This window comes from Lissotriton vulgaris, chromosome 9 (genome assembly GCF_964263255.1).
Source record: "Lissotriton vulgaris chromosome 9, aLisVul1.2, whole genome shotgun sequence".
In the NCBI taxonomy this organism is placed as follows: Eukaryota; Metazoa; Chordata; class Amphibia; order Caudata; family Salamandridae; genus Lissotriton; species Lissotriton vulgaris.
This window is the reverse complement of record NC_141697.1, coordinates 781,267,525-781,288,998: the sequence shown is the minus strand read 5'-3', so window position 1 is coordinate 781,288,998 and position 21,474 is coordinate 781,267,525. Positions and strand designations below refer to the sequence as shown.

The window sequence follows — 21,474 nt, the reverse complement described above, 5'->3', positions numbered from 1 at the left end:
AGGGTACTAAGCACAAACCAAATCTCTTTAGCAAATACTTCAAGTGCACAATTAAAACAAGTGTCCGAGGACACGGAAAGGTTAAGGTCTCGGGCGGACCCGATAAGGCAAGTCGGAAGCGAGGGACTCGGGACCCTAGAGTAAGGAGGCTATGCAGGCACCGAAATGCCGAGTTACCTAGCCACGAGGGCTGCGGCTGCACAAGTCTTACAGGCGTCGGGGTCTTCGCTGACGAGCCAGGAGCCGGAAGAAAGGAGTTGCTGGCCGGCGACCAGTGCTGAATAGTTCGTAGAGATCCAAGCCTGGATCGGAGATTGATGAAACCTGAAAGCAGAGGGGACCAAGTTCGTACTACTAGCCAGTAGTCAGAGGGTACCAGGAAGGCACCGGTTGGCCGTCACCTCGACTAGGTGAGTGGGCGACGCTAGGCTCTGCAGTCTCACGGACCAGGAGGCGTTGTCGGCGACCACGGTGGAGGTGCGAGCTGTCCCACGAAGGATGATGCTGTCGGCGTCGCTGGGCCCAGGATGGGGCAACAAGCCTTGGCAGATCTCAGGGCCACGGGGTGGGCCTAAGATGGCGTCTTGAGTGGACCAGGAGGGTCCGGGGTGCTTCTCGCAAAGATGGAAGCAAGGGCCAGTCTGGAGCAACCAGACCAGCAGTGATGATTCTCGGAGGTCGTCACAGAAGGGCACAAGCCAGCGGCGAGTGACCAGACAACGTGCTGAGCAGCGAGCAGAAGGGCCCCACGCAGATCGTGGAGATGCTGGGAGACTGCACTTCGGTGCTAGAGCGGCTCAGGGTCGGGGCTTCTCGGACCCCAGAGCACTCACCAGAGAGTTACCTCGATGGTCGTGCTGGTTTTTAAGAGCGTGCAGGTTCTGATGATGGCCGGTCCCTCGAGGTCTCGTCGCACCCACAGATCACAGCTGAGCTGATGACGTGGGTAGAGGTCAGAGGTGCCAGGGAAGCCGGTTCTCGTCGAGCTGGGCCGTCGGATCCTTGAGGAAGGACTTGCAGCAAACCGCAGAGTTCTTAGTTGGTGCCCGCTGATGCAGGGTGACTACTCCTTAGCCACAAGGGAGAAATCTTGAGAAGAGTCTTGAGTGTCCTTTCGTAGAAAGTAGTTCTTGATTCAAAGATGATCTAATTTGGAAGGGTCCCCGCTCCGGTCTTTATCCTAAAGAAAGGGGTGGGTACATGACTAGGTCCTGCCCTAAGGGTGGGACCAGGAAGGGGGGTAGTTACGCCCCTCTCCCCTGCCGGGCTTTCCCCAGGCCAGGGCTGTCGCCCCTGGAACTGGTTCTAACCGGCAGATGCGTAGTGAGCACCGGGGTGCCACTCCGCAGTCACCTTCTCGCCAAAGCCCTACCTACCCAGAATACACAAACCCTGTCTGGGACGGTGCGAACAGCGCCCTCGACAGGAAACCCTTTGTCCAAGTGCTCCTCGCTGGAAGGACTCCCAGCAGCAGGAGGTCAGACTTGTGTCTGTGGTGGCAGCATCCATTTTGTGGAGCTGAGGCTTCAGTTAACTTTAACCGGGGTTCACAGTTACGTACATGTCGTGCCCCTCTAGAAGGGTGGGATACTAACCTCATCGCCAGAATTGGTGAGAGGGCAGCACCCCGATTCGTATGACACCTTACTCGACATGCTTTGATAACGCGATACCGGAGTTACCGATATGGTACGCGTTATCATGGAACAGCTATTGGGTCTTGATTCCGCAAGCTGCAGCCGGGCTCGGCTCGGGCCTGAACCTAGCTCACACGAGCCCACGCACTCTGCCTTCAGGATTGATAAGGCCTGCCATAGGAGTGACTGATAGGGACTCGGGTGTCCATTGTATGGTTAGATATAGGGCTACTATACCTAAAGCGAAGGGTGGTTACACGTCTTCGCCCCAGCTGTCGTGCAGCCAGTTGTGTCAAATTTAAGAGGCCAGCCAGGGGTGGCATAATACATGCTGCAGCCCCTGGCGGCCCTGGGTACACCTATGCCCTGCGTTACGGGGTCTGATAAGGTGGCCCAGTACCAATTGGTAAATGCACCTAGGGTACATATCGTAATTTAGAAAGAGAACAGCCAGGCTGTGGGTCTGATTAGCAGCCCCACAGCCAGAGAAAGTCGTAAACCAGTGAAACAAAAGCAAAAAATCTGGGTGATCATAGGATTGCAGACCCTACTCTCCTACAATGGGACTCTCTGAAAAACTCAAAAGGAAATGGGATGTTGTTTTGCCATGCTTGCTTTTTGCCTACAGGGAGGTGCATCAGAAGGGAGTAGGGTTTGCCCTCTTTGAACTTCTGTATGGTTATTCTGTTAGGGGACCACTCTGTCTTCTTAAAGTGGGTTGGGGGGAGCGTCTCCAAGAACCCAAATAGGATATTATGGACTATGTACTAGGCCTAAGGTTTAGAATGGCAGAGTACATGGAAAAAGCTTCCAAGAATCTTGAGGCTAGCCAGGAGCTCCAGAAGCACTGGTAATACCCAAACGCAGCATTGATAGAATTCCAACCAGGACAAAAGGTGTGGGTTTTGGAGCCTGTGGCACCAAGAGCCCTCTAGGACAAATCAAGTGTACGTTACCCCATCTTAGAAAAGAAAAGTGAGCTTGCCTACTTGGTGGACCTGAGCACAAGCAGGACACACGAAAGGGTGATCTATATGAACCACCTAAAACCTTCTAGTGGGCTGACAATCATGCTGATGTTTACTGATGAGGATCAAGAAAAAGAGTGAACCTCTTCCTGACATCCTCTCTTACAGCCTCACTGCCCAACAGGCTGACTGTAGAAGGCAGGTCTTACAGCAGTATGCTTAGCTCTTCTCCTTAACCCCTGGCCAGATACACTAGTGAACCCATGATGTGGACACTGGCAACAGTGTACCTGTCCAAAAATAAAATCTATTGGCAGTCTGATCAAATTAAGGAGAGCATCAGAGCTGAAGTCAGCAAGATGCTGGAGTTAGGGGTTATTGAATGCTCTGGGAGCACCTGGGTCAGCCCATTGGTCTTAGTTCCCAAACCTCATCCACAGGGTGGAAAGAGATAAATGAGGTTGTGTGTGGACTACAGAGGTCTCAACACTGTCACCAAGACAGATGCTAACCCCATTTCCAGGGCTGATAGATACATTGGGGGTATCTTAATTCCTTATTATCTTTGACTTAACTGAAGGGTACTGGCAACTGGCATGGCCCCAGGAGCCAAACAAAAACAAGCATTGGCATAGCCAATAGGTCTCGCCTTTGGGACCTTCTAAGTGTTTAGCCATGCAACACATTACTACGTGAGAGCGGTTGGCTTGGTCTATATGTTTTAACCATGTTGTATAGCAGCGTGGCTGAAAGTAAAAGGAAACAAGTACTCACGTTACAATGCTGTTGCATAGACAAAAATATTTACAAAAAGAAAGAAACGAAAAACGTTCAGGAAAGGTCCAATGAGCACTGAATATCCTTTATAAACTAGTACATGGCAAGAAACTAGGATTAAAAACAAAAATTGTGATGACAAAATCATGCTTCTCGTGATAGAATCCAAAGAAAAACCTTTGAGTGCTCGTGAATAGAGCAATGAACGAACAGAATTGTGATAGAGTGTTCAAATAATACCTTGAACCAACCTCAGATGTGACTAAATGCTGCACAACATGAAAAACATGATGGCGCACAAACCCCAAATCCACAGACAACACTCACTAGTTACTGAAAGCCGATGTCCAAAATGTACTAGTGTACTACTGCTGCTCGAGCTCTGGATCTGTGGGAACATTGGCATGCTCAGTACCCTATCTATATACAATCAATACAGACTCTGTACTATGTAGTAGACAAACAAAATCATCATTGCCTCACAGCTGAAGTAAACTCAATGGGAAAAATGTCACAGGAAACACCATAGTATCTACCTATAATAAATGATAGTGATATTACACGGCAATATCCACAATTGTGATTAAAAACCCTTCAACCCAACACCTCCTCTTTCAGATAAAATAAGAACTATTAGTTCGAGGCATGAGGGCTGCTGAATTCATATCTGTGCATAGATCGCCGCCTAGTGTTGGGTCCGGATGATTGCACATTGTTGTCCTGGAAGAGTCTTCGAAGTATCACGAGATAGGTGGCTCCTCCCCTGGTCTACAGAGCGCATGGGCATCCTCTCCATCCTCAGATTGTTTTTTTCCGCCATTGGGTTCGGATGTCCGTATCTCGACTCCAGTTTCCAAAACTTGTACTCTTTACTCCCAAGGCCAAAAGGCCTTCACAGCGTCGGTATTGTATCGTTCGGTGCCTGTCCCTTTCGAGTTCTTCAATCGACGTCGAAAGACGAAATTTATTTCAACAACACAGGCCCAGACTACATCAACGATGGAACGGACCCTGTTCAAGCGGTGTCCCGTTTGTAATTCGAAATACTCCAACTTAGATGTGCACCCAGTGTGCAATACATGTTTGTCCCCCGACCACGACGAGTCAAAATGTTTCACCTGCTCGAAGTTCCGCTCGAAGAAAACTATCAAACTTCGACGCGCGGCGAGGCAGTCGGCCCAACAGTCGGCCCCTGCACCTGCGAACATCTTCGATGCCGGAGACGAAGAGGTCCTCCCTGAAGAGGAGGAAGACGAAGAAGACGTTCCCGAGGAAATGTTGGAACCGGCTTCGGAGCAGGACTCCAACTTCGAGGTGGACGAGCAAGCTGAAGAATACGTCCACGACCAAGACGTCGTCGAGGTAGGGGACGACGATGAGGCCCTTGGGGCCGTCGATGATGACTCCAATGGAGAGCCGAGCCCGCCCGCAGTTACGGGGCCTATCACTACCAAACCGCCCCGTCCGGCTCCGGTCGAGGCATCGCCGAAAGGCCTTAGCCAAGATCCTTCTGCACGGTCTACAGCCCCGCACCAAAGCCAGGCTAAGACCCTTTCCAAGGAGCCATCGGTCGATTCCACGAAATCGAAACCGAAACAGTTGGAGCCAAAATCGAAACCGAAACTACTCAAGATGGTGGTCGGTTCGACGTCGACGCACGTCCAAACAAAGGCTGTCGACGATCCTTCGTCGTCGAAGATGGCCGTCGGCTCCAAGACTGGGTCGTCGAAGCAGGCCTCGACCAGCAAGCACGTCGCCTCGAAGGGCTCGTCGTCGGCGTCGACGACCAAACATGGCGAGAAGAGCAAAGACCTTCCGTCGAGGAAAAGTCTCGAGACAAACCTGTCTGGACTCATGACTATGCTTGGAAAACGCTCTGAAACAACAACCAAGGATGCCCCGAAGGTGTCGGCGCCGCCCAAAGATGGGGGCCCAACGCGCCGGGAGCTCGATTCGACGCGGGCAAGCGAGCGGCCTACACAGGCGTCGAAAAGGCCCGAATCAGCCGCTTCAGGCTCGAAACCTACGGGCTCGGCGCAAATAAAGTTTGGACTTCCGCCTACGGCCCGCCCAAAGCATCTCGAACGCCATGAAACCGCAGAGGCTTCCAAGACGTCGAAGGTGTCCTCCAAGTCCACGCACGAACAGGTCGTCTATCACGAGCCTTCATATGACAACCAGTGATTGACTCGGAGACAGGCAGGCTTACCGTCCACAAGCGGAAGGTCGTGCCTGAACATCCGTTGGAAGGTTACAGGATTCCCCTGAAGAAGAAGATGGTCTCATCTACCTCTCCTGTTCTTTTTGAGCCTGTTCAGGACTATTCGCACCATGTGCCTCATTCTCCAGCTCAGAGTGAGGAGGACTTAAATACAGACTATGGCCAAATGGCATACTCATACCACACAGACCCTGATCAGGATGACTCGCATCAATGGTCGGGGACAGGGGATCAAGGCGATGACCCTGATGACCCCCATACAGCTCCGGACTCACAGTCCTACAATGTTAAACCATCTCCAACTGAGGACACCGCAGCATTTAATGCATTAATTGAACGTGCTGCCCTTAACCATGACGTTGACATGCATGCCGAGCCAGTGGATGAGGATTTCTTATTTGACACCTTCTCAACATCTGAAGGCTCCACTAAAACACTACCCATGCTTAAAGGGGTCCTCAAGCATGCGACGGACATTTTCAAGGAGCCAACCAAAGCCAGGGTTATTAACCCCCGGATCGACAAGAAATACAGGCCTGCCCCAGTGGACCCCACCTATATCAAAGGCCAGCTCCCCTTGGACTCTCTCGTGGTGGCTAATGCACGCAAGAGGGCTAACTCTCAAACCAGTGGTGACGCTCCCCCCCGGACCAAGAGTCAAAAATCTTTGAAGCGTCTGGAAAGCATGTGGCAGCACAAGCCGCTAATATTTGGAGAATAGCCAATACACAGGCCCTGTTGGCTAGATACGACAGGGCGCACTACGAAACACTAGAACAGTTAGTGCAGCACATGCCTGATATGTACAGAGAAGGTGCAGAAATAGTTATACAAGAGGGGAAATTAGTCTCCAATGCGTCAATCAAATGCGCTCTGAATGCAGCAGACACAGCGGCAAGGGCAATTAATACTAGCGTAATGCTGCGACGCCATGCATGGCTGCGCATCTCAGGGTTTAAATCCGAGATCCAAACTACTCTTCTCAATCAGCCGGCTAACCCGAACTTCCTGTTTGGACCAGAGGTTGACACAACACTTGAAAAAATGAAAAAAGACACTGATACAGCGAAATCCATGGGGGCTCTACAGTCCCAGCAGTTTCGGAGCACTTTCTTTTGTCGCTCCGGTAACAGGAGAGCCACAAGAGGACAGGCTCTACAGCACTCCCAATACGCCAAGGGCAACACGCAGTCTACCTACACGAAAAACACCAGGGGTGGATACCGTGGGAACAGCGCCAAAGGGAGAGGACGCGGCAATAACAACGCCAGATCCTCCGCTCCCAACAAACAGTGACTTCTTGTCACTGCCCCCTGACCATCTAACACCTGTCGGGGGAAGACTCCAGCAGTTCCTGCCTCTCTAGGAAGACATTACAACAGACAGGTGGGTGAGACAACTTATCCGGTACGGCTATTGTCTAGAACTAACCTCCACCCCCCCAACATACCCCCAAGAAACCGTCCTATGTCCGCAGAGCACACGCACTTATTGCAGCAAGAAGTACTCTCCATGCTGCAAAAAGGAGCCATAGAACTCGTGCCTGTAGAAGAGCGGGGTACAGGGGTGTACTCTCTGTACTTCTTGATTCCAAAAAAGGACGGGTCCCTGCGGCCCATTCTAGACCTCAGACCCCTCAACCAATACATCCTTTCAGAGCACTTTCACATGCTAACCTTACAACAGGTCCTGCCGCTGCTCCGTCAGGGCGACTTCCTAGCCACCCTGGACCTCAAGGATGCATATTTCCACATTCCCATTCACCCAAGTCACAAAAAATATCTGAGGTTCACTATCAACAATCAGCATTACCAGTTCAATGTTCTGCCGTTCGGGGTCACTACTGCTCCCAGGGTCTTCACCAAGTGCTTAGCGACTGTGGCAGCGCACCTTCGCAGGCAAGGTGTTCACGTGTATCCCTACCTGTACGACTGGCTCGTTCAGGCCAGGTCAGCCAAGCAGTGCGGCCGCGATATGTCGCGGACCATTCACCTCCTTCACAGTCTGGGGTTCTCACTCAACTACGCAAAGTCTCACCTGCAGCCAGCCCATGTGCAACAGTACCTAGGCGCTACACTAAACACCCAGTCGGCCACAGCACAGCCGAACACTGCCAGGGTCAACAGCATGCAGCTGCTCATTCGGAGTTTCCAACCTCAGCGATCCCTCCCAGCGCAGGTGTTCATGCAACTGATCGGTATGATGGCATCCTGCATATGTATATTCCCGCACGCAAGACTGCACATGCGTCCCCTTCAAGAATGCTTAGCCCGACAGTGGAACCAGGCTCATGGCCATCTAAAAGACCTAGTGTTGGTGACCGGTCGTGCTTACAACTCTCTGCATTGGTGGAATCCACAAAACCTTTGCAGGGGACGACCGTTCCAAGAGCCTGTCCCACAAATAGTGCTAACGACGGACGCATCTCTCCAGGGTTGGGGAGCGCATGTCCTCCACTACACGGTGCAGGGACTATGGACAACACAACAGCAGAAAATGCATATCAATGTGTTGGAGCTGATGGCAATCTACATGGCACTGAAGGCATTCAAGTTGCACCTGTGCAACAAGGTCGTGTTAGTCCGGACGGACAACATGACCGCCATGTATTACATCCAGAAGCAGGGAGGCACGCACTCCCCGCAGCTGTCTCACCTAGCCCAGAGCATGTGGAAGTGGGCCATTCAGAGGAACATCTTCCTCATGGCGGAGCATCTCCCGGGTGCCGACAACCAAATGGCGGACCTGCTCAGCAGGCACAGTCATCAGATGCACGAGTGGGAGATCCACCCGTCAGTACATCCATACTTGGTGGGGTCATCCAGACATCGACCTCTTCGCCACAAGCGAGAACGCAAAATGCCCAAACTTCGCCGCCAGGTTCCCACACCCGCAGTCTCAGGGCAATGCGATATGGATGAACTGGTCAGGCAGATTTGCGTACGCTTTTCTGCCAGCCACCCTCATACCTCTGGTGGCGCGCAAACTGCGACAGCACTCCATGACACTCATCCTGGTTGCTCCAACGTGGGCACGGCAAGCTTGGTACACCACGTTCCTGGAACTTTCAGTGGTGCCTCACCAGCGGCTGCGCCTCACTCCCAGCATCCTCACTCAGAGCCATGGCGACATTCAGCACCCAGATCCCCAACAGTTGAACCTTGCGATTTGGCTCCTGAGGTCATAGAGTTTGGATACCTGAACTTGCCTCCTGAGTGCATGAACATCATCAAGGAGGCAAGACGACCGACTACCAGGGCCTGCTATGCAGCCAAATGGAAGCGGTTTGTTATTTACTGCTCCAACAATGACATTAATCCGTTGGACGCATCTACGCAAAACATCATATGTTACTTATTCCATCTGTACCAATGCAACCTGGCATACAGTTCAATCAGGATCCATTTGGCGGCCATTGCCGCTTACCTTCAAAACAGGCAGCACCTTCCCGTTTTCAGGGTGCCTGCCATTAAAGCCTTTTTGGAAGGACTTAAGAGAGTAATCCCTCCCAGACACCCCCCTTCACCAGTCTGGAACCTAAATATCGTTCTCACCAGACTCATGGGGCCACCCTTTGAGCCACTCCATTCCTGTGAAATACAGTTTCTTACCTGGAAGGTGGCCTTCCTAATAGCTATTACATCGCTGCGGACGGTCAGTGAGCTGCAAGCCCTCACAATTCAGGAACCCTACCTGCAAATTCATGCAAATAGGGTGGTGCTTCGCACCAACCCTAAATTCATGCCAAAGGTGGTTTCGCAGTTCCACCTTAACCAAAACATAGAACTGCCAGTTTTCTTTCCTAACCCTGACTCAGTGGCAGACAGAGCACTGCACACCTTAGATGTCAAAAGGGCTCTCCTGTATTACATCGACAGGACAAAAGACTTTCAAAAGACTAAACAGCTGTTCGTTGCCTTCTCTCCACAACATAAAGGCAACCCCATCTCCAAGTCAGGTATAGCCAGGCGGATTGTTAAATGCATCCAGATCTGTTATCAAAAGGCTAGAGCGCATTCCACACGCAAGTTAGGGGCTTCCATGGCTTTCCTGGGTAACATTCCTCTAGAGGATATATGTAGAGCAGCCACATGGACCACCATACATACATTTACCAAACACTACTGCGTAGGTGTGCACTCCAAACAGCAAGCTGCTGTAGGATAGGCTGTTCTCAGAACTCTCTTTCAGACTGCTGCAGCTGGCACGGGCACCCGCCGGTAAGGAGGTAACTGCTATTTATTCTATGCACAGATATGAATTCAGCAGCCCTCATGCCTCGAACGGAATATGCTACTTACCAGTATGCATCTGTACTTGGCATGAAGGGCTGCTGACATTCATATCGCCCACCCTCCTCCCCGGTGCCTGTCGCAGCTGTAGCTCTCAGAATCATTTTCAGGCATGGTCATCACTTTCAGTATTACACTCCATCTCTGCCACAATGGCGAAAAACAATCAGAGGCTGGAGAGGATGCCCATGCGCACTGTAGTCCTGGGGAGGAGCCACCTATCTCGTGATACTTCGAAGACTCTTCCAGGACAACAATGTGCAATCATCCGGACCCAACACTAGGCGGCGATCTATGCACAGATATGAATGTCTGCAGCCCTTCATACCAAGAACAGATGCATACTGGTAAGTAGCATATTCCTTTTACCTCAAAATCCGAGGATTGTGGTGAACATGCAGAAACTACTATCCGATATGTGCGTGTACTCTTCCTTCTTCCAGCTTGTAGTTTCTAAATAATTTAATAAGAGCTCCACGTTACGAGGTAATTCCAAAATCAATGACGGCCCCCTTAAAAAACTCACTCTGTATCACCGCCAAAACTACACTGCATGCTTAATGCAATGTAAACAATTTAAACAACACACTATAAAATAGCGCTGCTGGCCACCTACTGAATCACAAACTTTGGTACTCCAAACTGCTTGATCCTCTGTTGCAAGTTCTAACCTCGAATCATACCATTCGACACTAAACCCTGTAGCGGCAATAATTAAAGCTCACGCGATCTTCACCAACACGTGTGAAGTTTACAGAAACAAACGAAGGACTCTATGTTTCAGTGCCATCTGTGATTAGTCAAAATGCTGCTGTCAAAGCAAACTACTGATGCAGACTAAATGTGAAAAAACGCCAAATCAAGCTAGGCAGCAAAAACGCATCCTGGTTCAACGATGATCTTAAGAAATCGAAGAAACACTGTCGCTCCCTCGAAAAGGCCTGGAAAAAAGATCCTAACACCAGCACCAGGGACGCCTTCAAAAACGCTACCCGCATACACCACCAACTAATCCGGTCTGCCAAGAAAGCCGCACTCAAAGACCGTCTAGATAACAACGCCCACAACAGCAAGGAATTATTCAACATCGTCAAAGAATTTACCAACCCATCAGCCAACTCCAAGGACATCACCCCCTCCCAAGCCCTCTGCGACTCCCTAGCTTCCTTCTTCCACAACAAAATCGCAGACATCCACAACAGCTTCGACAACCGACCCGAAGACCAACCCACCCAATCTTCTGCAGGACCTTCACCCCCCTTGAACATCCTTAACGACTGGAACCCAATCTCCACTGAGGACACCATCCGCCTGATGAACTCCATCCACTCAGGATCCCCAACTGACCCATGCCCTCACCACATCTTCAACAAAGCAGACTCCATCATAGCACCACACCTCCGAGATGTCATCAACTGCTCCCTCAACTCCGCCACCTTCCCGGAAAGCTGGAAACACGCAGAACTCAGCGCCCTTCTGAAAAAACCCACAGCTGACCCCACCGAACTCAAAAACTACTGCCCCATCTCGCTTCTTCCATTCCCGGCCAAAGTCATTGAGAAAGCTGTCAACAACCAGCTCGCCGCCTTCCTCGAAACCAACAAATCCCTCGACCCCTCACAGTCCGGCTTCCGAGCCAAACACAGCACTGAAACCGCCCTCATCGCAGCAACAGACGACATTCAAACTCTACTGGACAATGGAGACACAGTCGCCCTCATCCTCCTCGACCTCTCCGCTGCCTTCGACACAGTCTGTCACAGCACCCTCTACAGCGCCTCAGAGACGTAGGAATCCAAGGAAAAGCACTGGAATGGGTCACCTCGTTCCTCACCGGAAGAACACAGAGAGTCCGCCTCCCACCATTCAAGTCAAAGGCCTCTGAAGTCATCTGCGGCGTGCCACAAGGATCGTCACTCAGCCCCACCCTCTTCAACGTATACATGAGCCCCCTTGCGGCCATCGCTCGCCAACACAATCTCAACATCATCTCCTACGCGGATGACACTCAACTGATCCTATCACTCACCAAAGACCCTAACACCGCCAAAACCAACTTACACGAAGGAGTGAAAGAAGTAGCCGAGTGGATGAAGCACAGCCGTCTGAAACTGAACTCAGACAAAACAGAAGTCCTCATCTTAGGCACCTCCCCCTCCGCCTGGGATGACTCTTGGTGGCCAGAAGCCCTTGGAAAAGCCCCCATCCCGACGGACCAAGCACGGAACCTGGGCGTCATCCTGGACTCCTCACTCTCGATGACCAGACAAGTCAACGCCGTTTCATCATCTTGCTTCAACGTTCTTCGCATGCTCAAAAAAACATTTCGCTGGATCCCCACGAAACTAGAAAAACGGTCACCCACGCACTGGTCACGAGCCGTCTGGACTACGGAAACACACTATACGCCGGTACCACCGCAAAACTCCAGAAAAAACTCCAACGCATCCAGAACGCTTCAGCCAGGCTCATACTAGACATCCCGCGTAAAGAACACATCTCTGGTCACCTGAAAAACCTCCACTGGCTCCCCGTAAATAAGAGGATTACTTTCCGCCTCCTAACCCACGCACACAAAGCACTTTACGAACTTGGACCCGAATGCCTCAACACACGATTGTCCTTCTACACCCCCTCCCGCCAGCTGCGATCCTCCAACCAAGCCCTTGCCACTGTACCTAGCATCAACAAAACCACCATGGGAGGTAGATCCTTCTCCTACCTGGCAGCTAAAACCTGGAACTCACTTCCCACTCACCTTCGCCTTACTCAGAACCACCTAGCATTCAGAAAGCAACTTAAAACTTGGATATTCAACAAGTAATTCCCCACCCTCCCTCTAGCGCCTTGAGACCCTATGGGTATGTAGCGCGCTATATAAATCTCTTGACTTGACTTGATGCCACATTTACAAAACTCAATACTGCCACCAGTGATCCAATGATAACTGGTACGCACTAAAGGTCTAAAAATAAGATAATGATGCCCCAAAAGTTGACGACGCCATCTGTAGCCAAAATAAATGTGACTGACGACAGCTGAAGTGAATAAGACCTGTCCATCACTGCCAAATATTCACTACCGTGAAAGAAAGACTACTCACTCAAAATCCGTAGATAAATCACATCATCACTATAAATCGCGCAGCAAGGTGCTGCTCGAACTGCACATCACTGTTTAAAAAACAACACAATATCAACAATAGTGAATTGTCAGCGATTCTCTCAATAAAGTTGTAAATCCTCAAAGCGGTCTGACAAAGGTTACTTGAGCTGCTGCATGCAAAGACCAGCATTGGCCGCGCTGCAGCGAAAGTGATGGCGCGCTCTGCGGTGGGGGAAGGGCAGAGCGAGGCGCTTGGGAGAGCAAGGCTTAATGAGTCATGAAAGCCACATGGCGGCTGCGTGCTTGCATGCGTGCGTGGCCGCAAGCTTGAGACCAGGAAAAGATTGTGGTAGCACTTTGAATGCCACTAACTAAATGGCTCACAGACCAGCGCATGCGTTGGCTGAGGCGAGACTTAAAAACTGTATTCTCCACAGTTGATGGGCATTATCAATGTACTGTTATGCCCTTTTGTTTAGAGAATGCCCCTGCTACCTTCCAAAGGTTGGTGAATCAAGTCCTCGCTCGATTGGAGGCCTTTAGTGCAGCATATCTTGATGATATTGCTGCCTTCAGCTCCACCTGGCAGGATCACCTGGTCCACCTAGGGAAGGTTTTACAGGCCCTGCAAACTGCAGGCCTAACTATCAAGGCAGTTAGGGCAGGACACATTTGCATGCTTGGGCCACCTTATTGGTGAAGGTCAAGTGCAACCCCTAAAGCCCAAGATCCAGGCTATTCTGGACTAGGAACCTCCAACAACTCACACTCAAATCAGGGAATTCCTTGGCTTGACTGAATATTACAGAAGGTTTGCAGAGGGGTATGGATCCATTGTGACACCCCTCAAAGAAATCACCTTCAAGAAAATGCCCATGAAGATAAACTGGACAGTTAGCTGTCAAAAGGCTTTTGACACCCTGAAAGAGGCAATATGCTCAGCACCAATTCTTAAAGCTCCAGACTACATCAAGCAGTGCATTGTGCAGACTTTTGCCTCTGAGTTAGGGATAGGAGCGGTCCTATCCCAAACCAATGATAATGGCCAAAACTAGCTTATTGCTTTTATAAGCAGGAGGTTTCTCCCCAGGGAGCAGCATTGCAGTGCCTTGAGATAGAGGCCTTTGCTGTAGTTTGGTCCCTGAAAAAGTTGAGACCATACTTGTTTGGTACTCACTTCACAGTTCAAACTGACCACGGACAGACCTCTCAAATGGCTAAAGCAAATGAAAGGTGAAAATCCCAAACTCTTGAGGTGGTCCATGTCCCTACAGGGAATTGACTTTACAGTGGAAAATAGACCTGAGACTGCCCATGCCAATGCAGATGGTCTTTCCTGATATTTCCAATTACACAATGAAGACTCTCTAAGGAAAGGATAGTCTCATCCTCTTTCGGTTCGGGGGTTGTGTAGGAAAGTGCCCCTTTTTGCATGGTTGCCCTCTACTTTTTGCCTGATGTTGAAGCGCCTTGACTGAGTGTGCCCTGGGCTCCTGCCAACCAGGTACCCAGGGCCTATGTTCTTTCCCTAAAACTGTACTGTTGCACACCCAAATAGCACCTCTCTGGCCACATGTAAGTAAGTCCCTTGTAAAAGGTACCAAGGGCACGGTGACCAGAGAAGGCCTCTAAGGACAGGACTGCAGGACATATTGTGGCACCCTTAGAAGTTCTGTACCTGTCCTTGCAGGCTGCATATTTTGGTGCATGGCAAAGTGAAGAGTCGACATGGCACACATCCCTGTGTGCCATGCCTGCAATCCACTGGCTATGGCATAGGTAAGCCACCCCTATAGCTGGGTGCACTATACCACTGGTGAGGGTACAGGTGCATGAGCTCTGTACCCCTACAATGTCTAAGTCCATTCTTAGACAGTGCAAGTGCAGTAAAGCCATAAATAGTATATGGTCTGGGAGTTTGCCATTACGAACTCCACAACACCATAATGGTTTTACTGAAATCTGGGAAGTTTGATATCAAACTTCTCAGCACATTAAACTCACTCTGATGCCAGTGTGGCATTTAATACCAAATGCATTCAGAGGGTATCTTAGAGATGCCCCCTAAAAAAGGACCCATTTCTAGTGTCCTGACTGACTGGCTGCTTGCCAGCTGCCATCCCAAAAATGTTTCCGGATGCCTGGGTCAAAAGCCTACTGCTCTCGGGGTCCTGAAACAAAGCACATCCTGGGAAGAGGTGCCAAACCTCCTCCCCAGAATGCAAAAGACACACAATTGATGGACGGAATGCAGAACAAATCAAAACATTCACCCTCAGTCAAGAGATCTGGGTTAAATCCATCATTCTTTTGCTCACAATGCCACCCCAGTTTAGACGTGGCCATATGCCAATCAGTCTTGAACCTGTGCCTTATGGGAACAGTCCGGCCCGTTGTTGCCAAGCCAGGTCCTCCCTGGACCAGAAACAAGCATCCTAGGACCGGTTTTGGGATTTCACCCCTCATCAGTCAGGATAGCTTGAATCCAGTTGCACAGTGAGCCCGGGACCCACGTCTGGCCATACCCGATGTACTTAGGGCGAGGAAGCAAAAGACACACAATTGATGGACGGAATGCAGAGCAAATCAAAACATTCACCCCCAGTCAAGAGATCTGGGTTAAATCCATCATTCTTTTGCTCACCATGCCACACCAGTTGTGACCTGGTCATGTGAAAATTAGTCTTGACCCTGTGCCTCATGGGAAAAGTCCAGCACAAACTGCCAAACCGGTCCTAGGATGCACATGGCTTGGTTCAAACTGGAAGGACATGGTGAGCAAAAAAACACTGGATTTAGGCCCATATCCTCTGTACTGGGGTGAATGTATGACATTGTTCTGCATTCTGTCCATCAATTATTCTTTTGGCATTTGTCACCCGAGAGGGACGGGTATGCCCAGACGTGGGTCCTGTGCTCTCCATGCCACTGGCATCAAGCTATCTTGGCTGATGAGTGGTCAAAACCTCAAAACCGGTCCTAGGATGCTTGTTACCAGTCCAGGGAGGACCTGGGTTGGCAGTTCAGGCTGGACTGTTCCCATTGGGTGCAGGGTCAAGACTGATTTGCATATGGCTGGGTTCATACTGGAATGGCGAGCAAAAAACCATGGATTTAGGCCCAGATCTCTGTACTGGGGTGAATGTATGACAATGCTCCGCATTCTGTCCATAAATTGTTCTTTTTGCATTCCTCCTCAGGATGAGCAGGGTCCACAAAGGGTAAGCTGCAAAGGCTTGCCGCCTTTGTGAGCTTACCCAGCCATTTGCTGCTCCCAGCAACTGGCCCCAGCAATTCTGACCCCCATTGTGGGCTGGAGAATAGGCAGGAAAACCAAGAAAGGAGGAAAGGTGTGCCCACCTTTGCCAACCCCAACCCTTAGGTGGGGGAGACCAGGCGAAGCACAACTCTCAGTCCCTGCCATCGTGAAGATGGAGAGACCTTGCCAACCAGCGTGAGGCTTATGCCCCCCACTGGAGGGTGGCATAATAGGAGGTATATCAAAAGAACACAACAGAGGGTCCCTGGGTATCTCAATCAAGGGAGAGGGAGGAAGGGAAAAACTGAAAACAAAAACATTAAACCCCTCCCTATAGATTAATTAACTACTGGTGATACATCCTAGATATAACATCATTGTCTCACACACAGAATTTCTTTTTGTATTTTATTATTCCCAAAACACTCTTTTTCTATATTTTTTGTATACATGTGTACCTATACATCATTTCACATATCAATACATTATCTGAAATCTTCTTTATAGAACATCCATCAAATAAAACAGCCCCACTGAGACTTTACACACATAAAGTGACAATAAGACACCACAAATCACATACATACCAACTATACCATATCTAGACTTATAGACAAAAACACAACCAACACAAACCCTTGGCAATCAACACATATCAAAATATACAATTCATAAGTAAATTCAAAAGAACAAGCGCCGCCGCGCGTTTCGGAGTGGAACTATATCCCAACAGTTCCTTTGTCAGGGCGCAGAAGGTATAATACAAGTAATGGCCCGATATGATCCAACAGTACTGCCCATATATGAGAAAGTGGTGTGGGGGGCTTCTTATCACAAATAGGTCAGTTTTTACACATAGTCTGTGGAGGAGAAAAACACACATCAGAATATATCACTCGTCAGAATATATATATAACACTTGTCTCCTTTGGGAAACACAGAACATATATAATCTATGTACACAATAGTACACTAATTTAAAGGAGCTTAAGAAGAGGGCAAATTGAATGACATAAATAAAAAAGAAGGAAGAATGTGCCAAAGCATAAGGGTGCAATAAAGACAGTTCATCAGATCAGAACCGGACCCCTTTAAAAGTGATAGAATACAAACACGGGCTAAAAAACCTTATTTCCAGTAGTGAGCATAGGAGGGAGGTGCCCATCACCAGTGCAATAAAGAATGATGTGATCTAGGCCCAATGAGAGAACAGGAGAGCCAACCAGAAACCCGGCTTCTTCAAAATCGGCGTAACCACCGCTTGCTTCCAACTGGCAGGAACCATACCAGTGGAGAGCGAGAGGTTGATCAAAGAGCACACCGGTAAAAAGTCCAAGGACAACGGGTCCCTAAAGAGAGCTGGTCTCAGTGGATCTGCCGGAGAACCGGACTTAGTACGTTGGATTAGTTGATTAAAACCCTCAGGGGATAGGCAGGGAAGAGTGTGCAGGACAGTGTGTTCCTCGGACCTGAGAGAGGGTCCAAAGTCCTGGATGGGCGTAGAGAATGAACGCCGGATGGCTTGAATCTTCTCCAAGAAGAAGTGCGCCAATGCCTCACAATGTGAGATAGAGGCCGTGTCATTAACGGGGGCCTTTTTAGCCATAAGGTCTTTGAGGGCCTTAAAAATAGTTTTAGAGGGGTTAGAGCGATTGCGGAACTCCAAAGAGTAAAAAGCCGCCCGCGCTCTGCAGACCGTGCGATGGTAGACTTTAATGGTGGCGAGATATGACACTTTTTTGCTAGTGTCATAGGCTTTCCGCCAATCCCTTTCCGCGCGTCTGCACGCACTTTTCAATGCACGTAGCGAATCATCGTACCAGGGGCTGGGGTCCCTTACATTGCATTTACTCAGGGTAACCGGGATGATGGAATCCAAGGCCCGGGTAATCCACTCGCAGAAATGGTTATATCCCATATCCACATCGTCAAACGAGCCCAGTGGATCCTCAGACAGAGTGCGGTACAGATCCTCTATTCTGAGTTTGTTCCAGTGCCTTCTAAGGACGACTCTGGCAATGGGTTTAGGGGGAAGCTCATACAGTGGGCACTGGATCCTAACCAAAGAATGATCCGTCCAGGCAAGGGGGGTAGAGGATAAAACCCTAGCCTCCGTAAGGTTGGTGAAAAAAGGATCCAAAGTATGAACTCCCACATGGGTGGGGAAGGTGACTCGTTGGTCCAATTGATAGGCTTCCAAGTCCGCCAGCATGCTGCTGACAGCAGGAATATTCAAACTCTCGAAATGGAGATTCAAGTCCCCTAAGATAGAAAAATTAGCACATCCTACTGCCAACATGCCTATAGCATCTGGGAGGGCCTCCCTAAACGCCACGTCGCTACCCGGAGGGCGGTAGATTAGCATGCCGGAGAAGGAAAACTGGGGGCTGATGGAAATCTGGAAAGAAGCACTTTCACAGCCCGCAATTTTTAAACCTCTCCAGTCACAAGAATAACATGATTTGACCGCAAGCGCTATACCCCCACCTCGCGAGGTGCGATTAAGCGTATACACCGAATATTCCGGCGGAAAGGCCAAATTGAGAATGGCAGTGTCGGTATCCTTTAGCCAAGTCTCAGTGATACAAAAAATATCAGGAGATTCGTCCTTAGTCAGATCATATATAGCCTGGTAATGACTCACCAGCGACCTGACATTAAGGTTCCAGATACTAAGCTTGCGTGGGAGGCAAATACTCCTAGGTGCTGCCGGTTTGCCCACATTGCTAGAAAGAGCGGGAGCACAGAGTGCCCATCTACCACAAACACACTGGTAGGGGCCAGATAGTGGGTTCACAGGTACTGCCTCACAACGGACGGCTTGATGTCTAATAGCTAGTAGGGCATCTCTGGAATAACGTGGCGCCATATTCACTGCGATAATGGCAGACAGAGACTCGGATCTGACCGGCCCATCCGACCCGGAACGCGGACGGGCGCATACGGGCAGGACTCTGGCACGACTCAGGCTAAGCGAAGGCGCGCCCGCTGCGCGATACCGCTGCGCTTGGCAGCGAGCATTAAGTAGGCGTCCCTTCCAAGCTCCTGCGCACTAGAGCGCTCGACGATGCTGGCGTCCAGGTAAACAACACCACTCCAAGATGGCCGCTATGTGAATGACCCCACCCCGGGACCTGAACCCGTTCAAACAGCGGTGCCAAACAATTAAAGTGCAGGTAAGGGGGGCTAGGCGACCCACGATTCCAAACTAATTAAAATAGCCAAATAAAAATAGAAAACGAGGAGGTTAAAAGCGCTAATGCACGATGCAAGCGCGAAGCACTAAAACAGCAGTCCGATACCTTGTCAGAGCAACTCTGACTAAGCTCGCCTTAAGTAGGCGTCCCTTCCAAGCTCCTGCGCAGTAGAGCGCTCAACGATGCTGGCGTCCAGGTAAATAACACCACTCCAAGATGGCCGCTATGTGAATGACCCCACCCCGGAACCCGGACCTGCCCAAACAGCGGTGCCAAACAATTAAAGTGCAGGTAAGGGGGCTAGGCGACCCACGATTCCAAACTAATTAAAATAGCCAAATGAAAATAGAAAACGAGGTGGTTAAAAGCGCTAATGCACGATGCAAGCGCGAAGCGCTAAAACAGCAGTCCGATACCTTGACATGACATGACAGCTAGTTTGCTTTAAGAATACATTGGTAGATGATTCTCCCAGCAGCTGCTGTGTTGTTATTCCAGGAGAGGGGTTTGAAGGTGGTCGAGCAAACTAGTGCATCTTGGTTTGCACTCCAGCTCCTGTGGCCCACACTCTCACCATGTTGTGGATTATTTGAAAGATCGAAGTAGAAGCATCCCCCACCTCGAGCCTTGGTGGATATGTACACAACACTAGGGCCAGTCAGCATTGATTGGATACTTTGATAGAGAGTCTTTTGGATTAATTAGAGCAGGTATGATGTCAAACATGCCAGTGTCCTCACAACAAGCAAGTTATGTAAGGCTAATCAGTAATGAGTATCAGATGGGCAGAGTCTCACCAAAGCAAGCCCTGTGGATGGCTCTGTCTTCCCTCCCAAAAATCCTTCAGGTCACCGCACCTCCCACCAGCATTCACAGGGAGGAGGAGCTTGGGTCCATGGGGCATCCAAATGTGGACTCTCTTCCTTAGTACTGCACTACATTGGAACAGTTTTTTTTTGGTCCATGGCCCTTACCCTCAACCCACTTGCCATACTTCAGCATGTACCCTGCTCTCTTGTACTGTAGCATCACCTCACAAGCAGTGCAAGTATCCGGGTAAACAACAAAGTTCCCCTGGCAGGTTTGTCTTGGGCCTCAATGCACTCCATATGCATCTCTAGGGGGGGGGGGGGGCCTGGGGGACCCTCCTCCGCTAGTCATGCAGGCCTCTGGTGCAAGATCAGTAAACCAGAACAGAACGGCAAATGGGGGTCAAAGAGGCATTCTGCACAGTCAACTGCTTACCGTGACCTCATGTCTCATCTGTGGCAAACGCACCAGTCAAGTAAAAAAAAAAAAAAACTATTTGCCAAAATATCCACTTACCCATTCTCAGTTACTTTACGCTTTGAGGCCTGCAGTTTTAAGAGCTTCTGGTGCTCATCATAGGCAGTCAATAAGCTGTAAGGAGACAGAAATGAGGTTGGTAAACCACAACGATCTAACTAAACACGCATGCTTCACTCACATACACCTTACCAAACAACATATGCCTTTTTTATTTTTTGGAAAAAAAGTTAAATATAGCCTCTGGATGAAATACCCAAACATCTATACACGGTGGAGCTGGAAACCTGAGAGTGCTATAATAGAAACTTACCCACAATGTTATATCTTTGAATTCTGGTGCTTGAAGGTAACCACCTAGAGAGTAATGTTTGGAGTCAGGAGGGATTTTAGGTCAAATAAACCCTATGTTTAAATGTCAATTTATTCTAACTCTCACCTTTGCACTCATCTCCGCAACATTCTAATTGGCAATGGGACAACATTCCGTCTTACAAAAGGTAGACACTAAAAAGGATTGTGAATTGGACCGGGAAATCATTTGGCAGATGATGCAAACATACCTTTGCAACACGGGTATCAGAATTAAGCAAGTTTGTTCAGTTACTTTTTCCACCGGAGTTTAATGCATCTGTAGCTGGGAGAGTTGTAGATTTGAAAGGTTGATGAGCCTCTAGGCTCATTTCTCAACAGACTTATACTGAAGACCTCAGTATTTAAAAGTATGCTAT

At 49.6% G+C, this 21,474-nt stretch overlaps 1 protein-coding gene across 1 annotated transcript in view; it reads right to left on the bottom strand.

Moving 5' to 3' along the window:
* LOC147692246 (uncharacterized) overlaps positions 1-21,474 on the bottom strand; it is a 793,905-nt gene that overhangs the window by 49,999 nt on the left and 722,432 nt on the right. The window contains exon 12 of the mRNA XM_086938501.1: positions 20,783-20,857. Within this exon, the coding sequence (XP_086794627.1) occupies positions 20,783-20,857 (75 nt within the window). The remainder of the gene's footprint in view (positions 1-20,782; positions 20,858-21,474) is intronic.